The 24,527-nt window shown below is 35.6% G+C and overlaps 1 protein-coding gene across 3 annotated transcripts in view; it reads left to right on the forward strand.

The window, feature by feature from the left end:
- LOC142978044 (transducin beta-like protein 2) overlaps nucleotides 1–24,527 on the forward strand; it is a 52,962-nt gene that overhangs the window by 16,053 nt on the left and 12,382 nt on the right. For 2 of the 3 annotated variants that reach the window (XM_076122278.1, XM_076122280.1), the window contains exon 3: nucleotides 12,519–13,841. In XM_076122278.1, the coding sequence (XP_075978393.1) occupies nucleotides 12,519–13,681 (1,163 nt within the window). In that variant the 3' untranslated portion in view covers nucleotides 13,682–13,841. Of the gene's footprint in view, nucleotides 1–12,518; nucleotides 13,842–18,278; nucleotides 18,503–24,527 lie in introns of those variants that run through there. The other variant, XM_076122279.1, reaches the window with a different exon arrangement.

The raw sequence follows: 24,527 nt of genomic DNA on the forward strand, positions 1-24,527 counted from the left end.
CGTGAGTCAATCCCCATAGTTTTCCTCGTTTATTAGTTTACGCAAACTTTTGAAGCGAATCACGCCGATAGCTACGAATGACGCTAATTAAATGTAACGCAAACAAACATCGGTCTAAATGACATCAGCCAACATGAAAATACCATGTACTGAACGAGTTTCTAAGTAATACATTGACATTTAGAAATATCCTAGGTTTTTGAACTCCGCTAACATCTAATCTATTTCTTCATGAAACTGGTTTAGGTTTATAAGCCTGGGAAAATGAATGACGCGTACGTTGTAACTCTTATTTAATTTTGTTTAACATTTGCATGTTTATTTATTATTTAATTAATGTAGTCATACTAATTATAAGTTATATTTATCTCGTTTTATTGTATTTCTTTATATTTTTAATAATCAATAGCTACTACATACAAACGACCATATGGACCATCGAAAATGCACATGACAGACTTTTGTGTAACATAATGATAAAACGCTAAGCTTTATTTATTAACACTGGTGATGGTAAATAATTAAGATTTTACATTTTATTTTTATAAGTACATATTAAGACTGGCTTGTGTTTTCAAAGAGTCGACTGGATACGGGTCTTTTAACTTATAAATGAATTTATTTAAGCTGGATACAGAATACGTGCTAAACTTACTATTTGCTACTGTTTTATAGGTAGCGAAAATTTATATACCGAAAAAAATATTTAGCTAAGTACTTAAAATTGGTTTATAAAAATCTTATAGACTTTCAATGTCATTGAAATGTTATGAAAAAATAGGGTTTTTGCAATGAGCTTGACCTTCGCCTACGTTCACCGCCTGTTTTATAGATTTATCTATGTGATATTCTCGAAAATTCTATATAAACGATTAATGCAAACAAAGTTACGACCACATAATACTGCGAATTGATCATAGAAAGCAAGAATAATCGTAAGAAACAACTTGTATTCTGCTTTCGCAAGCTTGATATATTAACATGAACAGCAATTTATGGATGTCATCAATCTCTTCTGAAGAAAAATACTTATATGACATGTCTAGTATATCTTTAGGCTATTTAAAATCAATTTGTAGCCATCAGAATGTAATTGCCAATCTGTAATCACCTTTAACTTGTTTGCTCTACCACGAAAGCTATATGTAATCAGAAATATTGCACTTTCTTCTGAAAATTACGATTTTCCTCGTTGCTGAATAGACGAAATTCTATGTTTTGGAGCGTAAATAAGTTTGCAAAATATTCAAAGAGTATACGGCGCAAACAATATGGATGAACTAATTTGGTTTAAACTCGCTAGCTGATAACGGAGTCAGACACATGCGTATGTAACTATGAATCTTTAAACATAAATAAATGTAGCTGGCGTGCTAGTTAGATTAGCGCCATTCAAATTAGGGCGATGAAACGTAAAAACGCGTAGTCCTTGGGCATTCAACTCTAAACCGTTACGAATCACCGTTCAAAGCTTTTGTCGAATTTTGCTATCTTGTACCATTTGACAAACAGCAGTTTCATTAACACTAAATGTTTCCCCAATTAACAAAACTTTTTGGTTATTTTGATTGAATTGCAGTCAAAATTGTAGATCAACTGTGTCTTTTAATATATTATGAACTGTAATTTCACTTTATTGTATGACTATTTAGTAAGATAGTAGAATTCCTTAACGTTGTATTTATTGCGGGTCGCTTATCAATATCCCATTAATGTTTGCCGTGGTCAGTGCAGTACTGAACGTAAAGTTCATCACATCTTATTCTCTCGTAGGTACCTATTTAGAATTATTTAAGTAATTATGTGTAATTGTTAGTTTTCAATTGTGACTGATAGATACACCTGTTACGTTACATAATGTATCATTTCACTTTATACAGATTTGTCGTGAATCCCCAATGAAAGCGTGAAAGTACGTTGTAGGAAAGGTTTATTTATTAATGCATGTACTTGTTGGCTAGCGGTCTGCAATACAATACATATTTAAATCCTACATAAGCCTTAGTTAAAACGTGATGGTTGTGTATTTACTCTAACGTTTAGAGCCTTTAGTATTTAAATCTTCCTATAGCAATTAAAATATTATCACATTATCTAAAGCAGCGATCATTATTTTATTGTCTTAAAGCAAAATTCCCTCCCCATAAGAATGCGAAGCCGTTCTTTCGTGTTCAGAAATCGTAATTAAAATAGCGCTATGTCGTTTGTATAGAACAAAGCCTGTAATACAGAGTAGGAAGCAGGAAAATAATTCAATGACAGACACATCCTAAGGAGTGCTACTAAATGTCTTTATAATGTAGGTATTATTCATTTTTATCTATTCTACAGTCGTACAATGTGTCTCTGGAATCTTGTATTTTGTGGTATTGTCTTAGTAACTACTTAATTATTGTTATGGTCCACAGTCTTAATATAATACGCATGTTTTAAAAGTTTTCGAGTGATAGCGTGATTTTATTGTGTATTTTAGATACTTCGATGGTCTTACATAAATATGTCTAAAGAAAAAGTAAATGATTTATTAACAGTAAAATACAGTTGTATAAAAAAACACTTAACAAAAAAAGCATTCTCACCATGCTTGAGACAGAATGGTGTCTAGACTATATTATTATTTAAGTAGAATACATTGAGAGTCCTTCGATTTATATCATTTGTTTATCATCAAGGTACGATTTAACTTTTAGAGGGCACAAAGCTAGGTTCACGTGTGCAAATAGAACATATAACAAACATATTATTGCATGCCCATTGTCTTAGCTGACAGCAAATACATTCACAAATACAAATGTAGGATTATGTAGCAAGGTGTACCTACAACTACGACACTTGTTGCATAACCTATTGTGAACTGTTTTACAAGCGAATTCATTATATGTTTAAGAATAATATTTTTTAATCAATTTCTTAATTAGGTCATGCCGCACCACAATAGTTTAATGGGAATGATAAGCTGAAACGTTGAGACTGTTTTTATTTCATTTCCTGCTCGACCTAGAAATTGGATACGTGATTTTAACTATTAAATTGGAAATAAATTCGTATAAGTACAAACATATTTTCAGTTTCGTACATAATTGCGTTAAAGAAACTTAATTATGATACTTATTATAATATTAGTTTAATGCTATGTCTTAGATTTCTCTCATCTCTTTTTACGTCATTAATTTCTAGAACCTACTCTCCGCCTTGTCGAAATGGCTGAGTTTGCATAAGGCCATGGCCGCCGAAATCGCGTCACCGACTATTTCAATAGGCAATAATGGCTTCTTAGCAACCAGCTATCATTGAATTGATTGTCACACTGGCGTTGGAAGTACAATGATACTTTTATCAACTGTCCATCTTCTTTTCAAGTTTCTGTTGCGAAAACGAATTAGACTGCATAATTTGTTAGTTATTTATCTAACTTTTCTGTTTCCATTCATTTTTCATTTAACTAAAAGTGCCGTATAACTTTTTTATGTTGACGATTGTAATTATCTGTCTAATTCAGAAGCTGGGGCGCGCCGTTATTTCAGTGGTCTGATTTAGTAACATTGTCAAAACAATACAGTTTTATGTTATAAACGGCATCATGTCAGTGTAAATTTTGACTCTCATCGGCATTCATGACACACAAATTAAAAACGGAGAACAAAAGAGCTTCGTCTGTTCCGTTACTTCCGCTAACGTCATCCTGCACTCCATTCAGATGAGCAGAGGAATCCATAGTGATACTGTAACCTAATTCTGATGCCAATTGGCAAGGGACTTCATCCGGTACAAATTTACCTTTATTGAACTTATAATATAATTACTTATTGAATATAAAGTGTAAAAATACATTATGATTATGACACCGCTTCTTATGCAAGTTGTTATCATTAGTAAGAAATGTGAATCAGATGCCATAAAACTGAACACCGTCATGATACACGTGTGAAAGGGATCATAATACAATCACAAGCATATTTAAAGAAATCGATGAATATAGTCAATTACTAAATACAAGTATGATTCACCTTTCTCATTATTTGTAAAGGCAAATATTATGTAGGAAGCGATTTCCTTCCCTCGTAAACACGTCAGATGATAATGATCGTGTGAACTGACGTGGCTACTTTTTATCAGAGATTGTTTATCCTGCTATCGTTACACTTGATTTGTATATCCAGTGCAATAAATTCACAAATGCTCCTATTTTGATTTCATCTTAACGATTTCCTGCCACTGAAGCTAGTACTCCAGACGGCACGTTGCATTTTTTATGCGGTCTGTGACTAAATAGAAATTTAAATAAATTTTACATGAATTTCATAACAATAAATTGTATTACGAACTTTTACTGTGGGAGAATGAAAGAGTTAATAATTGATGAAAGACTGTATATAATATGAAGAAGAACATAAGCAGCTTATTGTCTACTATTCAAGCAAAGAAAAAGCACAATTCAGGCTGGGTTGTCATGGACCAGCTGTGAAACCAGCCTTAAAGTTATAAAAACAATCCAGCTTTAAAGATTGATTACTGACAGTCTAATTATGAGGCAGTTTATTCCGTGTAGAAATCGGTTTGTAAACGTTTATAGAGAGGACACTGCAGCTTGGGTGTTTCCGTTTAGAAACCAACTGTTCAAATTTATTAGGCAATAGTTACGTGTGTGGAGGCGTCCTATTCACTAAGCTTGGTGTTCAAGGGTAGCCTATTCAAAAGGCTAATCATCACTATTATTTATATTACCTACTTAATATCATCGAATTAAAGTTACGTTCTGCTCACCACACCACGTATATGTTTGTATAATACTCATATTTTATAATGTAAAGTTGAATGTAGTGTTTCTTAATCATCCGCTCGTGACGTCTATTATTATATCATACAACTGTTTTGCAATTTTCCTTGTAGCGAGATCCGGTAATTCCTTCGATGCGTTTGAGTACAATTTTCCGGCGAGTATTCCGTGGCGCTTGGAAGTTGTGATGACGTCATGCAATATTATCTTGGTCACATATGTATTATTCTTCTCATAATGTAATGACGGACTTGGTGAGAATGTTACCAACTTGTCTCATTATTAATTAACTGTCTCTAGTCTCTACGCAATATTACACCGTGCTCAGAGATTGAGGTCTTGGTGTTACGACAAACTACAAACGCATAGAATTATATCAGTACTCGGATAGTGTAAACAGCTCTAAATATTATATTTTCCGCATTATTATATGTTACGGAAAATATTTAAATTAAATACTGTTAGCAAGTATACTGTTCTATTAATTAGAACATTTTCTAAACATGGTATAATAAAGTGTTTTAGGATTATCTATTGTATGAAAAACATTTAATTCATTTCCTCTTATGTATCACAATAGGTATGTAACATTAAGGTCAGTTAGTAACTAAGCTACCGCTATGTGGTTAGGTTGGTAGAGCATAAAATGAGTACCTACTGAATTCAATGTTAAACGTTGTGTTTCTGAAAATATATAATGTTACCGGAACTTCTTGTATGTACAAGTCCGTCTATATTAAGATAAATGAAGCTGTTTAACTGGTTATGCACTTTTGGAATCAGTCCAGTTGTTGGCGTGTTTACTTCATAATATAAACAATGCAAACTCATGGTCCCTGTATTATTAATAGGAACATCATCATCACCATATCAACCGAAAATCTTCTTCTTTTAAATATTTTGCTACAAATATTTGGAATCGTTGAAACAACAAATTATGCAAATTCATTTTATTTGGCGTAGTTTGCGTCTCTATAGTGCCTTGATAATTCAGTTAGTTAAAGTTCTAGTAAAAATATGTTTGTTCAGCCCATTTAGTATAATAAGTTGTTGTCCTTAAACTTAGAAGTAAACTTAATCGTAAATGTTCTAAGCCTATTCAAAAATATATGATTTTAGTCAAGGCTTAGGTTTGTCAGTGACAAATCCATGCCGGTTAAATAGGTTTTTCTGCTCACAAAAACGGTTTCGCTACAATTTTTTTCCGACGGGCTTACAATTAACGACAAAAAGACGACAGGTATCGACTATTATCTCGATATAGTTTTCAACACTCGGGTGGCGAGCTGACGATTAATCATTCGTAGTAAGTAACTGAAGGATTTTTTTACGAATATTCAATTGTAGGGAGTGTAAAATAAAGCCTTGTTGTAGTGCCCAAGACATCGATCAAAACACGGTGCCACAGCCATAAATTAATAACGAACAATAGTAGTACAAATTTCGCTTTCGTCGAAGACGTTTTGTTACGATGCGCTAGTCAACTTGTTAGGTCATTGAGCGCTTTCGGTCTTTGAGCCCTAACGATCTTATCATAAGTTCGTTCACTCGTAGAACCTCCAAATGTTCGGTCATATTGACCTTATAACCTCTCGACAGCTGTACCCGAGACTGAAGGTTGTTTTTTCCTTTGATTTAATATTATTTACAAGGGTTTTCCAAATATCATATTTATTGTGAGAGACTACTTGCAGTGCCTTGCTATGTCTTGAAAACACGTAATATTGACGTAATTTACATTTCCACCGTCATATAAACTGTTTTTCAAACAACCATCCTCATCGGCACAACTTGTTTCCCACATGTTGTTTGTCAGAATACTTTGTGCGTGTGATTTGTTATTTTGTCTGTCGATCGTGATGATCATGAAGTGGATGGCATTGTACTCTTCTATAAATTAGCGCAAAGCAATTTGCATATGACGGCAACGTGGACGCTCATGGTCTAACAAGGCCGATGACCGCCATACTGAACGTTTACTTCGACGCTAGCCATCTAGCATAAAATCACTGACCGCAGATACACATTTGCTTAAATAACCTGTTATCACACTTGATATTACTGTATGTAAACAGAATGTAACGTTGTATTGGTTACGCCTAGGATCACATATGAATTGATATCAGCTCCTTGTGCAAAACGATTTAACACCAGGAAGTAAAATAATTGCGTTCAGTCAATTATGAAATAAAAGAATTGAAAATCGAAACAGTAAAGAAAAAGTAATTCGCTGTTTTTATCTTGACCAAAAAAACATTTTTTATGGGTGAAAACCGTGTAGAAAAAAAGATTAACTCAATTAAATACTGTTTCCCGCCGAGTAACTACGAAGGTCTCGCACTGCCAGGAAAACGAACAAGTGTTAACGAAATAATAGTAGTCAATTTAGTGGTTAAGTAATCGAGTGATTGGGTAAACAGAAAAAATGCTGTCAAAATTTGAACTTTGTTACCTTCCTGATTACTTCAATATTGAAGGATTTATTTAAATGTTTGTGAACATGTTTTTGTTTATACATATTAGGAATGAGAAATAAGTATGTAGTTATCTGGTCTTTGTTAATGTGTGGATGATCTCTAGTAAGTACGTAATGTGACGCACATTAGAGTAACGTCGTACATTGGCACCAAGCCGACCGAGGACTCCGCCCCGACTCGGTCAACCCGATGGCGCGTGTCGCCGCCTCGTTTGTCCTCCACCTTGAAATTTTATTGATCACGGCTAAAAATAAGAAAACGACCCGCTACAACTCTATGTTTTTATAATAATATACCCATTTTGTGGAATTCCTCAATGAAATTACGTCACGGCCGTGGATGGATAGGTTTAACAGTGTGCTAAACCAGTTCTCGCGACGAGTAGCAGGGAATTTCCTAGCGAATGTAAACTGTGTATTTTACAGAATATAAACTTGTTAAAATCAAACTTGGAAAGTATTAAGGGAAATGTAATTAAGATAATATTTAAAAGTAAACAAGCGTGATATCTAAGTGGTTCTTCCTTCATACTGCGCAGTTTGTATAGATAAGCGGTCACTGTAGGAAACTGGGGTTCCTGTGGAATGATTGCAGACAGGTCGCTGTCTGCGGGAAATTAATGATGTCCATAAACTATTTATACGCAGCTGCTACTTGTTCACTTTTCATATTATACTGTTTATTAATTATATCTTGCATATTAATTCGTAAATGTTAAAGTTGTTGGTTGGTTGTTGGTTTCAATCAAAGTTATCCATTTACTGCATATAAAACGTTATCGACGAAATCGATAATATTGATCGCGGATTGTTTATTCTGTCATCCTTGAAAGAACGGACAGCACATGCATGTTCTCACACATACATTAAAAAAAAGTATCAGTTATACAGCAGCAAAAAAACATTGAAGCTCTATTGTAGCGACGATTAGTGTGGTTACAGCAATTAACATTAATTTGCATAATAACTAATTATTTCATATGCAACAAAAAATCGGCATAATATGTCTAACATGTTATACGTATGTAATATTATAATTGTTAAAATTTGTAATTGGCCCTGGCACTTCTTTCGACTAAAAAGTGTATAATTTCAACAATAATTACAAGAAACAATATAAAGGGTAAATCTACTGTAAATAGAATTGACTAATATATAAATATTTAGGCGATCATTAACCGTCGGTCGTCCATGAATTTTCAAACGTCAATTTAGTCTCATTTATCTTTGACTTTGATGAGTTTCAAAAGCGCCGTACGATAATAGCTTGGAACCTACACGTTATGTAGGTGGAAATATGAAGGTAATGCTGAATACACCTCGAAACAAATCTTGTTTGTCCTTTGTATTTAATGCCATTGAACATTTAATATAATGTATCTTTGTCTAGAATGGTTACCTCGTTATTATGTATCACATTGGCTTCATAATGAGTACAAAGTAATATTGTGAACGTAATTTTGTTTTGGTTGAAGACAAGACGTCCAAATCACAGGTATCGCTATATTATGCGTGTCTCGTATGAGGCAGTACATATGAACCACGGATTGACGCCAAAGTTGGACGTGCCCCGAAAACGTTATTTTTCCGGTTTGCTGCAAACTAGTTTCGTCTTGTCCAAATGACCGTTACTTCAATAGTCCTTATTAGATTCTACGCTATACAGCCATTCGGTGTTTTTAAACCTTTCTCATGCCATTTGAAAACCCATTTAGAATACATTTTCCATAATAAACTGTTTTGCTAAGTTTTGATCATGTTTCTCTGTAAATACTGAATGCGTCATTGGCTTTATTTTGCTTAGTTATAATTTAGAGTGAATCAATTGCGACACTTATTATTGTTTTCTTTAAATCATTGCCATTGTCAATGTATTGAGGGCTATTAGTCATATGTTCGAATATTGCGTGAATTCATCGAAGGTAATATGATAGGCTTATTCATATATTATGGCTCCTTACCGTGAGCCATTCATGTAGCGTAGTTAGTCACTGGCTACGCAAGCTCCTTGACCTACTTGCATACTTGCAGTTGCGTGACAGTGGTCAGCAGCTGATGATGTACAACTTTCACCAAAACATTGTGCCGTGATGTTATCGGCTCTCCGTAGCTTTGTTGTCATTTTGTGACCCACAAACAGATCATCGCTGTTGTTTTGAATACGCACAACGGGCGAAAATATTTTGATTGTTAATAGACAATGAAATAATTCATTAAATTGATGACCGTTTTTTCAGTAAATTATGGTAACATTTCCATTATTGCTTTATTTATGTGGCTTACGAAACAAAATTTATTTTATGGTATTGCAAACGTTATAAAAACAAAAAGTCGTGTTGAAACTTTCAAACTGGTTGTGATGTAACAGGTTCTTTGGTTACGTTATGAATGATCCAATAACATAATGTTCACAGTATTAAAAACATTATCGTTTTCTTAATTTATCGGCACAATTAGTTGACTAAATATTGGATTTGTTATTGTGTGCGCGGGCTTTTCTGATAGATTACACGTTTATGATAATGATAAACAAAATAAGATTTCACTGAAATTACGTTGGTTTTTTTTTGGGCGTAAGTTTAATGAAATGTTTTACGCACAGACATGAATCGAAACATAAATTGTCTGCAATTATTCACCATATATGTTCTTAGTGGCGAGGTCTTTGGAACTTCGCAGGTAACTGAAATTTAAGTTCCGGTAATACTCATCGGTCGCCCTGGCCCACTGACCGCGATTGCGAGTAGAACAACAGAAGTAGGCGTTTACGTTTATTATAGCCGGCAGAGAGACGTCGCGTCGTGGACAGCCACTTATTCTATTTATACAGTTCTCTTATAACGGATATTACACTAGTTGTATCAAGTAAATCCGAGTGTGACGTGACTCGATCAACGGTTTCGATGGGGAACACCTTTAGCTCCATTTATATCTATTGTGCCGTTTGTGGTGCATTCGCACGTAACATAAACACACTTAGCTAAATACGAGACTAATGAGCTCATTTCAAATGTATCGTTAATCTCGCATAATGAGCCTATTAAATAAATGATAAACAAATCTAATCTAAAATATCTGCCTCCTTAATTGTCTTTTAAAATATTTGTCTAAATTATAGAGCAATCAACCACTGTTTTTCTGTTAATTCCATCTTCTCTTCGGTTAATTTAGGTAAATATAATGTTACTGTCACCTATAACTTGTCCCTAACTGTATTTTTGTGTGTAAAGTGACAAATTAAGAGCAAGATATAAAATTGTTTTCATTAGCATAATACTTATACGAAAACACACACCCACAAAAAAGTATAATGATTTCAAACATCGCAGTAGATCGTCCTACATTCCTAAAAGTAGGTAATTGAGTAGCTCAGACATATGGATGAAATAATCAGGTATCAGAAGTCATTTTGATAAAACGGTTTAAAAAGTTCATGAATACCTATGTAGAGCTTTTAATCATATAGAGTAGTAGTCTGTTTGACGCTCTTTGGTCAGCCGTTCTTCTTTAGACTTCCCTCTTAACCCCATCCTGTTAGGTAACCCATATATGTAATACGTGTAGTCGTTCCAGGAACGTACGGTCGAGGCAATGTGGCCGCTCTACTATCCGGCCCCTAGTCCGGTTCGAGTTCTTAGATCGCGGATACTCATTCCTTGTTTTTCGCACAAAATTCACACTATTTTATAAACTATCTGATCATATTAGAGTAAAAAGGAAAATATATATATATCAAGACTATACGTCGCACGGGCCAATTCGACTATCATGTACGATACCGTTCGCCGAGTCGATGCGCGTTTGACATCGAAGGTTATCGTCGGTGTCAGCGACCAGCCGCCGCCGCGCCCACACGCGCTTCTGTATACAAACAACAGCTCAGCACACATGCTCACACATTCGTCTTACGTACATATAGCTGTATATATACGTGTCGGGTACTGAACACCAACTTCGCGCTGTACGCATCAACAGACTTGTCAGACTGCGCTTATGTCGTATCCTTCATGCGCACATGCGCTTGATAGTGAAGTTCATTACAGATTATTGATCCGAATAAAAATAGCTAGCATTGATTTGTTTATCAACGAAAACAATTAACGCTGTCTGTGTATACAAATGCTTACTATTTATCGACATCGTTGTACATTGTACATACACCGAAACTGTCCTCGTAGATAAATTAATGTGCTAATGTAAGTATTATCTAAAGACCACATGTTCTCATTTCAATAATTTCTCACAAATGCGTCAAACCGTCTATATGTCGAATGTCACGTAAACTTATAGTAGCTCTAAACGTATTACTGGTTCATCCTAAATACTGATGACTCACTGAGGCAAACCATTACACAAAGAAATGAAGTATTACATCAAGGCTCTGTTTTCTGAAAATTAATATCTTGTGCTTATAAACGTTTCAAATATACCTCAATGTGAGAGTTTATTAATAAATATGTTGTTCATCCACACAGCGAAGTCAGGGTAGGGCAATGGCCGTCCTTCCTTCCGCTACCGCCCGTCCTCCCTCACTTACAATAATTACTAACGTCTTGGTATGTAACAATACCTCTACCCATTCAATGCTTTTTGGTTTCACCATTAATGATTTCACTGAAACATAAAATAATTGATTATAATTGCAGGATTCTTTGTCATTAGTAAATGATCATCATTATTAAATAACTCCCCAGAATATACTGATATATATTTTGTAAATATGTTTCATCCGTCGATAAAATATTTTCATATAATAATTGTGCTCAAAATATCCTAAATAAACTATTTTGTACATCATTGAAAAAATACCACATGGAAATCGTTTTTTATCTATATCCGTACGTAAACACCACGCGGATACATCAGCTGATCCGAGTAAACAAAGCGGGCGGGACTTTCTCGATAGTGCTACGCTAACATCTGGTATACTCTAATAATAAAATATAACAAAAAAGTGGTCATTAATGGTTCATATCTGTTGTTAAAGTGTAGTATTTACTAATTTAATAGATATCAAGCTTTTTATTGTTTAGAAAAATGAGAATAGGCCGGTCGATTGGCTTGTCCCGTTAACGAACGCGCGCGACCTACGTAACGTATAAAGCGTAGGCTGCCCCACCATCGCGCCATTAGTACAGCGCCCGCGCGCGCGATAGCACGTATCTCTGACTCCAGCTCCGCGCTCGCTACTTCGACTCTATGTGTACACAAGCCAGTCAGGAAACATGCATTTTTGTATTCAATTGCACGATTGGTTTTATGAAGAGACCCTCGCGACGGTGGACTCTGCCAGCGCTGCAGCACGCCGGCGCAAGCCGCGTGATCGACGCCGCCCCCCGTCCGCGCCGCCGACGCCGTCGACGCCGCAGAGAATCTCTACTGAGGAACTAGTGGAAGCTCTCCGCCCGCATCTGCTGTCACCAAAGCGCATGTGGACTTTGGGATACCCCCTGGAGATTGAGCCGACTTCAGCAAAGGCCGTGGTGTATATTAATCCACCACCTCGACCCAGACCTCTACCAGCTACTACGTGGGACGTGAACGCGCCGGAGTTTGTGCCCGGCTCTCAAGGCGACAGCGGTCGCGGGTCGTTGGGTTCGACTCCTCGCTCGGACAGTGATGAAGAGGCGGATACAGTGGAACATTTGTGTGTTCGTTGTGATAAAATGTTTCGAATGACTCGCGATGGTGAATATCTAAAAGATGAACCGTGTCTGTATCATTGGGGACGAGTAAGTGGGGATTGCCGTTATGCTTGCTGCAAGTCACCATTGGGTTCCAGAGGATGCAGTACAGCTCGCTTTCATGTTTGGAGCGGCACTCGCCCAGGCATGAACGGGCCCCTCGATGGTTACGTGCGTGCCCGCTCTCCGCGCGGTGGTGTTTACGCCATCGACACAGAGATGTGCTACACGACGGCAGGATTGGAATTAGCTAGTATCGCGGTCATTGCTGCAGATGGCCGACTCGTATACAAATCACTAGTGAAGCCGAGTTCTCCTGTAGTTGACCATAATACCCGTTTCTCGGGCATCAGGCCGCGCGACTTAGCGCGCGCGACCAAGACGCTGCGAGACGTACAAAATGATATTCTTGGATTCGTGGGTACAGATACAATCCTTATTGGACACGCTTTGGACAATGACCTACGAGCTCTGAAATTATTACATGGCGCCGTGATTGACACTTGCGCGTTGTATCCACACGCGCGAGGCTTTCCTATGCGACGATCATTGCGAGCTCTCTCGGAGGAGTTACTCGGGCGCAGCGTACAGCGCGGAAGTGCTGGACATTCGCCGCTCGAAGACGCTCGCGCCGCTATGGACTTGGTACTATTGAAAGTTCACGAAGAGCGGGCACACCGAGCACGTATTTCGAACCAGCTCCCCATGTTGCAGCCGTACGATCCGTTAATTAGTGCCGCCTAAATATTGAATTAAGTTTAAGACGACTGTTCTATGGACATGAATAATTATGGACTGACAATTGAGTGACAAATTAGTCACGTTGACGTTGTGCGCGTACTGTAACAGTATGTGCCTTCGAATTGCAACAATGGCAATAAACGTGATATTTTTTTCTTAAAAACTTTGTTTACTTTATCCTCACCCTATAAACAACATGGATACGTAAGTTTTCATTCATAGTTACCTTATAAATATTACTGTACACAAAATATACATCTAAAATGTCAAAATAATTGTGGTGACACCATTCAGTGCACAATAATAATATAATTAACCCGTTAGATTAAACTGTGGTGCTATTTTGTGTGTCACTGTTGGTAGAGCCATAAAACTTTCACTATGTTAGGTTTCTCTACTACGTAACAAGTAGTTGGTGGTTCAGACATGCAATGTCTTAGGTTTAACATATATTTTATAATGGACTAGTCTTTATTAAATGTATCACAGATGCATATTAGACTATAATAGTGAAAGTAGTATTTTTGATAGTTTCTATTCTCTTTCGGCATAAAAAGTAGGTCAGGTAGTAGAGAAGAGGTAGTTTTTGACTAAACAATGTTTAGGAGTCTACAGTGTATTTTTCGTCAGTGTAAAAGTGAGATACATAGGTCAAGACATTAAAATAAGTATAGTAAATAATTTTCTGAGAAAGGAATTCCCGCATTATGAGATAATTCCAAGTTGCAAGAAATGAATCACCGATCTACGGAAGTTGAGGAAGGAAAATCACACGTGCTATTTGAGATATACAGGAAAATCCACTGTTAAGATATGATGAGGTGTATTAATCAATGTTTATATCATAATTTGGCTGATGCAAGTCTCAATGAGTAAGCCTTTACGAATGAATACTTGGTTTTTGTTGTTCTTATAATCTGAGTCAGCGTAGCGCGTGGTTCGGGCTTCCCAGTAAAATATTTTTCAATGATCGTGTGACCTATATGATGCATAGGAAAATTATTTGTTATAACTAATAACATTTACACCACAGTTCAGTGTGTATTAAGTGTTTATTGTTCATAAAACTATAATGCTCGAGTTTTGTTAGAGAGCGCTCGTTTAATCAGATATAATTGAGTGGCCGTGCACTCCAAGTCAGTTTACATAATTCGCTTACATAAACAGATGATGAAACTATTATAAGATATGCACAACTAATGACTTCCACTGTTATACTCAAGCTTAGAAGGAATCGTGAAAACGGATAATAAGTGGCTTGAATATTATTATACTAATATTCAATTCTCATTTATATTTAGCAGAAAGGTACACATATCTATCTGGTTGTGTACCTGTTGCGGGCGTTGTACTAAATATTAAAAACATCATGTAAAATACATAAGATACTGCGTATATCGGCTAAGAAAGAGCAACGCCCTTACGCCCGGTCGTCTGCATATGAGCGTGTTTTGTTTACGTTTCGTTTCGCCGAAATAACTTATATAAATAAAAAAGATCAAAATACCATTATCAACCAATCAAGTGTACTAGAAATGTAAACTGATTGAATAAGTACATTTTCTTAATCAAATAGGGTCGTATAATCAAAATCATTAAGGACAAGTAATTACATTTACGATTTCCTCAAGATATGGTAACCTATTCTTAAAAATTATCTAATCATACTTTGGAAGGTGCAATGTATGAACGAAATTTAGTCTAGACCTATATCTTCAGTGATCTTAGATATTAACAAGATGACACATATAAAACAAACAACAACACGCACAAATTGTTATGAATGATAGCATAGTTTATGATGTGACTCTTAGTATCAACAAAAAATACAGTGACGTGTTGATATTATCGGTGAGAGAAGCATACAATTCCACGAAAGAGAGCAGCGGCCGCCACGTCAGCACCGGATCGAATGAAAGCGCCCAAAATAGATCAGTAGAAACGTAAGTATTGTACAGTCCATGATACCGATAAATGATATCAACACAATCAGTTGATACGCCACTATGTTTGAGTCTTCTAGTTGCCGGTTGTGTAGCGTCCGTATCGTGTTGTCTGATTGTTACACTGCCAGTGTCGTAATTTTGTACGAAAAGTCGATAAACGCGTGTTTGCTATTGCAATCGAAGAAACTTAAGTCAACTGCAAAGTCAACGTTATATTCCGTTTGTTATGAAACAAAATGTAGCTATTCTCTCAAGATTCGTTGATATTCTTCTTAACCTTGAGTTATAAATATGTACTTCGTTATGAGTCAAATTAAATGATAATTAAGTGGATTTTATTTCTTGTTGCCCAGGTCTTGTAAAGTTTTTGTAGTGAAGAATTATTAGAAAACGTTGAGTTAATGATGTATGTAAAGGTGACTTATCTACGAGCCATTCAGAGTACATAGTGTTGGCCTCCATGGCGCCGTCCGACTCGCCTCCGCGTCAATAGGTACCTCTTTCACAATAATACTTGCACAAAATGAGGCGTTGTTTCGTCACCGACTACACTCCGACACGCCTACGTGGACCTCACCATGCAATACTTTATTTGTACCGGGTTTGTTAGCTGATCACCGTTCATCTTTGCATTTAACTTGTATTTTCATACGAACTATTTATTTATATAAAAAAAATCCAATGTCACTGAACTAAAGGGGTCGTGAAAACAATGAATCATAATATTCAAATACCTACCAGTCAATCATGAATAATAGTGTATACTGTATAATCTAGAGACATTCGGGTACAATGGACTAGTTAATTCCGCTTAATAGGTAGAGAGCATCTCTACTGCTGCTCTATCCATTTAACAGTGTTAGTACTTAACTAAGTGGTTGGCTGTACGTAGGTATTGTGTACACATGTAATCAACTACTGCCTATATAAAGAATCGCGATGGTTGCTGGCCTCAACCAGACTGACAATGCCATTGGACCTTGAATTTGGTACGAGTATTACTGACACAGACGAGTTTTTGTCTCGGATAAGAATCGCTGGGCTCATTATGTATGTATGAACCAACAGTCATGATTATTTTAAATAAACACAAAAATATGTATGTTACAATCATACACGATGGCTATTGTATGTTATTTTTTATTCTTGCACAGCAACCGACAACTCACTTCCTAGTTATAGAAGAGGCCATTGAACGAAAAGAGTTAAACGCGTTCATTTTTTAACCAATTCGAAGATTAATAATGATTGTTCGCTTCAATTATACATGTAGTTACGGATCTTCGAAATACCTTTTAATTGCTAGGATATCGTTACACGGAACATCGTGACATGAATTATTAAAACGTGATACAAGGATATGCATCAATGTTTCACTGCATCTGTTGAACGGACGGATTACCATTTAAACTATCAAGTCATACAATTAATAGAATTCTGTAGAAATAAGTGATTGCTACTACTAATGTTTACTGTTATTCGGGCGTAGGTCGCAGGCATTTGTGCTATTGTAACATACTATTGTATACCCAATACGTTTTTCCAATTACTGTCGCTAATGTTCCTACCAAACGTTTCCTGAGGTGACAACAATATTTATATCAGTTTCAAGGCTATTTTATTAATAGTAAGTTGTATCTAAAAATATTGTAAGCATTCTAGCGATTTTGTATTGTAACGTTAACCATGAAATTGTTGGTCGGTGTTTAAGTGGCGCGGTAGGAAACCAAAGTTCTCAGTGCCTGAAATCATGAGGCCTTGATACAGTGACTCAGTTTCGATATCAAAAGTGGTCCGTTGACCTTTTACCGGTTCGCTCATTGTTGCATGTAATACACTTTACCTACTTTAGACTTCGTAATTAAACTATACTGCATTTATCTGTATTAGAATGCCGCGAAATAAACAAGAGTCTGCTTTAAACAATGCATAACGCCAATTCGCTAAAAATAATAATCCAGAAATAGAAAAATCATGTCCATAAACAATAATTAATTGATGGTTTTTAATTCGTTCTTGATAAAGTTTAATATGAATCGGTACGTGGATACAAGAAAAGATAATAATATTCATCTAATCGTTTGACCTTCAGTTTTTTCTATATATCTAATGTACTCAGCGTGTCTAATGAACTAAGTGTAAGAATGAGATTCTGACTAATATACCTACTTCGTCTACATATGAACATCAGCAAATGTGTTAAAATGTAAAGCCTGGTCTACTTAACTCCCAGAGAAACAATAACAATTCGACAATGAACAATGCGAATCACTTCCAATAGGGTTTTGTTACCCAAAAAACAATTATGATCTAGATTGGCGAATGATTAGACAAGTAAAATCTTACAACACTTATGAACTCTTTTGGCTAAACTATAATAAATTAATGTCCGTATAGAATGATAAATATCTTAAATTAATTTACAATTACCATATTATTTTTAAATATATTCTCTATAACAAAGAAATTTAAAAGGCTAATACTAACTTAACAGTATTTTAGGGGTGACTTCGACGCGCTCCATAAGGTCAAACCCCAAGAATGTCTATGACCTCTTATTGATTTTTGTTTTCGGGGAATTTAGTGTGGCAGACGTGCGGAACATAATGAACATCGTCTGATAACATTTAATGACGGATAGGTATTGTATTCAGATGGCTCCGTGATTCTCTGGGACGTGAGGGATCTAAATCAGAAGGAGCACAAAACGTTACGTGTGAACATCGAGTTCGACCACGCATCGCACGTGGCCTGGAGCCCAGACTCGAAGGCATTTATCGTGCACACCGTACGTGAGAACCACGTCGTAGTCTACAAGATAGAAAAGAAAAAGGACGGCACCATAGCGTCAGCAGCGCCGGTCATCACGTTCGACAAGGTTAGTGAGTGTTTCTGTCTCACCGACGCTCGCCGGTGTCTACCTGAACCGAAACTTCCCAACATTCTTGTGTACTTGCTCATCGTAAGAATTTTTGACGACATCCGTTACTGGTGGAGTTAATTAAGTAATTAATTAGAATTAAACACTTGAAAGTAACAGTGACGAGCTAGCAGCTAAAGTAGAAAGTACAGCAGCAGTAGAGCCTATATTTATAAAATTACTGTAATACGTAAACGTTAACATTTAAAATGGCTAATTAATTACATTAATTTTGCTATTAGTTTATATTTTATGAATGTTGACATATTCATTTCATTATCTTCAGTGATTGATATTTATTTGTACTCCAGTATTTGATATAGTATAACACATACATCACACATTACATGATATCATATCGTTTATGCAACTATGTTTTCTTGGCATACTTTTACTAGCAGTTTCACTAAATATAATTGTCTATTATTGCTCAGTTTATTGTCGTCGAAACACGCAACTTATATGCTACTACATATTATGTAGTTATGTAAAAGTAGTTTGTTGTTATCTTTTGTTATCTCGGCTGCAAATGCATTGTAACATCTCACGACACGCGCCCGCGAATAGGGCATAGTACCGTGTGTACGTGGACTATCAGCTCAAATGAACGATGTATTAATACTCAACAAAGTCGGTCATTAGGTTATGTACCTATTCATGTCATAACGGTTACATAAAGCTGCACTTATCGCTGAGAGACTATTGTTTTGATAAATGTGTGACAAGGATTACGTTCAGGCATCTAATACAGGCTTTCATTTTCATGATTATATTTTAATTGCCGCCGTAAAAGTATTTTTGGTCACGAGATAATTTGTGTGACCTTAATCCGTAATTTCTAATCTAATCGAAGTGTGTTTCGGATCTACCAGATAAGTAGAGCAAATGTTTGTATTTATCTGTCTTGTATTATCCTTTTATTTTGTTTATTGACACAATGCGTATCGGCCTGTTTTGTTCGCCCTCTAGACTTAGCATACTCTAAGTGGTGTTTGTTTGTGCAACATCCCCAATGTCACATTTACGAGTTTGACCGAAAATTAGGAGTTATTATAGTCACTTGTTTTGACACAATATCGTCGAATAGACATTAACGTGGCGTAGCTGAAAATAGGTGGGCGTCATAGTGTAAACGCATTCACGGAGCAACGTCCGCGACTGTTGAAAATTCAAATTAGAGTTCAATATACATGTATGCTGGCCGAGGAATGTTCGACCGCAACCAGTACATTTATTCAAAACTAACCTATATTTATTTACGAGTCTGTTGATATTTACACATTTGTTGTGTTTTCTTTTAATATTCTACATGTCACAATTACCTTCAGTGGAAAATAGCGGTAAATCCTACATAAAACAATGAAGAAAAAATATTGTTGCAAGTAATGAAATAAATAATTGTGGCATTTGTTTAATGAAATATTTATGTGGCTGTTACTATAGCTTATTTTTCTTTGTAGTTTCACTCTGACTCACAGCTTCAATAGTTCTTGTATGAACACTAACGATACTTAACAAAATCTTTCTGAATAAAAAAAAACTTTTTTTTATATTTGTATTTTCTTACTCTTGATAATGCAAATATTTATTGACGGCATAATTTATTGTATTGATTGCGTTCTACAAACGAGCCGTGGCAATGAGTCATTCTGACGCTACACGAATGTATAGCATAAAATGACGTATGTTGACATTGTGATTAGTTTTGATTAGGTCAGTGCCGAAAATATTTGACGTCACATCACGCAGAACGAGAGCTTTTAATATTGAGAAAATTAATTATTTTTAACAACGCCGACGCATGTAGTGACATTTGCCATTGGAAAATTCCCTGTGTAAAACACGTTGCATAGAAATTAGAATAATCAATTGGACAATCATCCTTATTGGATGTATCATGTAACAGTAAACGAAGGAAAAATATATTCTAGTGAGGTTGTAATAAGGTGGACGGCTACTCATCGTCTGTAGCAGGAAACCTTGATTATTTATTAAAATGTTTTATTTTCCTTAAGTTTTCATTGAAACGTAAGATTATACATATTTTTGGACATTACAAAGAGAACAGAAAACAAAATGAATTATTCCAGACATGTTTTAAACCATTTTAAGTAGTTGTTTTGTATTTGTTATTATAGTGGATATCTGTATGAAGTAGTGGTATATTGTTTCAAAATTGTTTTTGTATTTTGACAGTAACGCGTTTAACGATCCTTTGTTTTCACGGATTTCACATTATGTAAAATCTAATAATAAATAAACAAACAAAATTCTCAAATCAGTCGATCGATCAAAACAATGACATGACAACTATAATTTTTAGCATTTGTAAATGGGCTTTCATCGGCTGCAGATAATGTAGCGTTGTCTTTGTTCTGGTGCAGTAAACCTCGCCAGTCTGACCGCTTATCGCCGTCGGATTACAAAGCCTCCACAATCACTGTACTTATTAGTCAGCCAAACTGCTCTACCACGATAAAAATAAATCAACACGATCATAATAAAAATAAATCTGTTTCCAACTGATAACACTAATATGCAAACATAATAAACAACAAAGATTCACTTAACAAAGACACAGTTCCTTCACCACCCCGGAAAATGTATGTTTAACTTAAACAAATAATTGCGCAGACAATCAACAAAAGCAGCCTTTGTTTACTACTATAACTGGGTATCGTACGTTACAATTATGTGTACTTGGCCAATATTTAATATGAATGTTCTAATTTTACTATCAATGTAAGCCCAGCATTGAAAGTAAATGTATAAGGCATAGAAATGTGTGCGAATATCCGGCGATATCCATAGATCGCTGCCAACAACTAGATCCAACCAGTGATAAAATGATTGACGTCAAAACATCAGACGGAACAAATAAAGTGATCACTTTAATTAGCCACAATTTTGAAACTTAGTTGTTATACGAGAACGAGAACTCTGTCTACCGTCGGATAAAGGTCTCTCTGTAAAGCTTTACACTTTTGGGTTACACGAGGCTAATCGCTTCCCGTGGCCTTGTAAGATATTTTGAATTATCTGCCTTTCAAATGTATCTCATAGAAAACTGCCTGTTACGAAAATCAATTTGCCAAAACGGCATTAGTCAATCTTTGACCACTAATTGAACCGAATAGGAATTTTATGTACCGCAGGAAACTGCTACTACCATGCCAATGGTTTAATAAATGGCGCTAACCAATGACTATAAAATATATTAAAACATTTAACTAAGTCGTTAGTGGTAACGCATTAAGGGCGCCTGTCTATCAAAGCGGAGACGAATGAATTACTTGTCAGGTAGTGTCATACTTATCAATGGTGTAGCGCAACTAGGAAGCTTCATCCATTTGTGTGTGCTAGTTGACAAATAGTCTTCGTTGTACTCGCGTAGGGTTGGCAGATTATTTATATTTCCGGGTCATTTGTTCGTGTCTAAAATGAGATTAGGAAAGGTCACATACTAGAAAACGTTATTACTAAGAGCACCATCAAAGATTTTAATGTATGTAGTTAGAATTCAGCAACCCTATGCTTCAATCATCAAACAAATTTCCTCCGCAAATAGTTTCGGTTCCTGGAAATGGCGTGGGATTCAAATTTCCCAGACATCAGCCAGCCCTACGCTTCAAACGGCTGCTAGAATATCGTTACTGCGCAGATACATGTACTGCATCTATTTTAGAGATGACCCACATGCATATGTGCTTTATTGATTTTTAATTGTGCTCGTTTTAGATAAGCTAGTATAGATAGTAGATTTATACGATTGTCTCGTTTACCTTTATTACGGTTATACATACCTGACATTCCTCTGAAAACATGATATTCATCTTCATAGCTGCGATGTGATGGGCGTGAAGCCAAAGTCCAACGACCATTCAATATCCTTTGGTGAGTTGTATTACGTAAAGCTAAGTTCTTTATGTGTCATGGTTATAGTGTTGGTATCGTGCAATTTGTATTAGTCACTCGTAGTAACAGTATGCGCAAATAACGGTGCATACAATTCTACCTGGTGAATACATACATCACCCCTGAAAGTGTTACTCATTGTTTTTAATGTCTGCAATATTTATGTACATACATAGTAGAAATACATGAATATCAGGAAAACTATTGTTTACAGTTATAAATTGATTCAGCACTGACATACTTATATCATTGTTATTACTGTAAATAAATAAAAGAAGACCCGCAAAATGTTATGGAAACTGCATTGATAACAGTTTCTATAACGAATTCGGAACCGGTATAATGGAGACATTAGGGATTTATGTTGCCACCAATTTTATGGTGCTGGCGCCCGCGCCGGTTTTACTCGAAATCGATGTTAACTTATAACGTAGAGAAACTATCTACCCAGTAGCTTAAATTAGTTACAAGTATGTCAACAAGTGGCTGCATACCTACATAATAATACAGGTTGAATTTGAAACCGTGTTATTCCCTAAAAGTATGTCATAGTATAATCATATTAAAAAAAATGTAAAATATTACTAAATGCTATATGAAAATGCTATGCTATGTTTGGGGCTTTTAGCTGTAGATGACAGAAACAGGAGCAGGAGTTTCAAAATCAAATCATTTATTAATTTTGGACTATGACGTCCCATAGTTTTTGTACTAAAACGTGTCCTTAGAGCGTTACACAACATTTTCTTAGCTATCATTTGGAATTAAAATACGAATTTAAAAGTGGATTGTGATATAACTAGTTTCATCTGTCTATATAAGGAATATTTGAATAAAAACACACCAAATCGAGAAACGTAACAACGCTGTCGTCACCACGACATCGAGTAATTATGATGTAATCAAGTGGTATGAAAACTTTTTATAGCTTGATACTTTTGTATAGTTATTTTATCAGAGTGCGTATGTTAATAACATGAGGTTATTGAATGCAACTCTTGACTTAAGTTCCGCATACGGTTCTAGTAAAAGCGCGCCAACTCTTTTGGAAAATTGCTTCCATGTGCGCGTCGCCGTGCAAGAATAATTACCCAAGTATTTTTATGTTTATTTACATTACCGAACTTAATTAAAATGCTGTTTTCAGAATTATTATTGTGTTGGCGGTTTGCGCTGCAGGCTCCATACAATTAAATGCATCGCCTTAAAAGGTATATGATAAATCCAGCTTATACTTTAATATATTCATTCAAACCCCGTCAAGTTTTGTTTCTTATTGCTGGTGTACTTGCCAGTTAAGAATGCTACAATATGAATATAGCATAAAAAATAGTTTAGCTTAAGATACCTTTACAAGTTACAGACTGCCCTAAAAAGACTCTTTATTTTAATGAAAAGTTTTAAAAATTGAAGTTTTTGAAACATATTGTCCAAAAACGTCTTAAGTAGTTTAAGCATAAGACTCCAAACGAAATAGTTCTCTCAAATCCTTTGTTCTAAAATTCATTGTCATTAGGTAAATCTGTACCTGATAGCAAAAAATGCAATTTGGGATTAACAAGAGTCATTTGTTATCCGTGACATTCAGACGGACAGGTATTATACAAATGTAAGGGTTTAGTCGTTAAGTGAGCTGCAAAACAGATAAAGACGACACAAAAACACAATCAACCTTGTAGTTAGTTCCTTATTATGGGTACGCACATTGCAAATGATTCCCAAGTATATTTACAGTAGTGAGTCACGACTCACACGGCTGGTGATAAGCAATACTGTACATGCTTGTTCATTCGAAGCCCCTATAACAATATTGACCTACATACCTATTTATACACACCCACCAATTAGTGCCATGAACCGAAATTTCATGTTTAGTTCTATAGTGTTCGTTAATTCGGAAACTGACTGCATTTATCTGCTTTAACGGTCTTTCAAAATAAGCAGAATTTACATTGATATCAAAAGAGGTGCGGTAGTTTACTCAAAGTCTGGCAATGTTTGTAGTTAAACCTGTAGTTGAAGCTTTGCATTTGTAAAGGATCTTGAAAGTAAATACGTACCAGTAGGA

This window comes from Anticarsia gemmatalis, chromosome 13 (assembly GCF_050436995.1).
Source record: "Anticarsia gemmatalis isolate Benzon Research Colony breed Stoneville strain chromosome 13, ilAntGemm2 primary, whole genome shotgun sequence".
Classification (NCBI taxonomy): Eukaryota; Metazoa; Arthropoda; class Insecta; order Lepidoptera; family Erebidae; genus Anticarsia; species Anticarsia gemmatalis.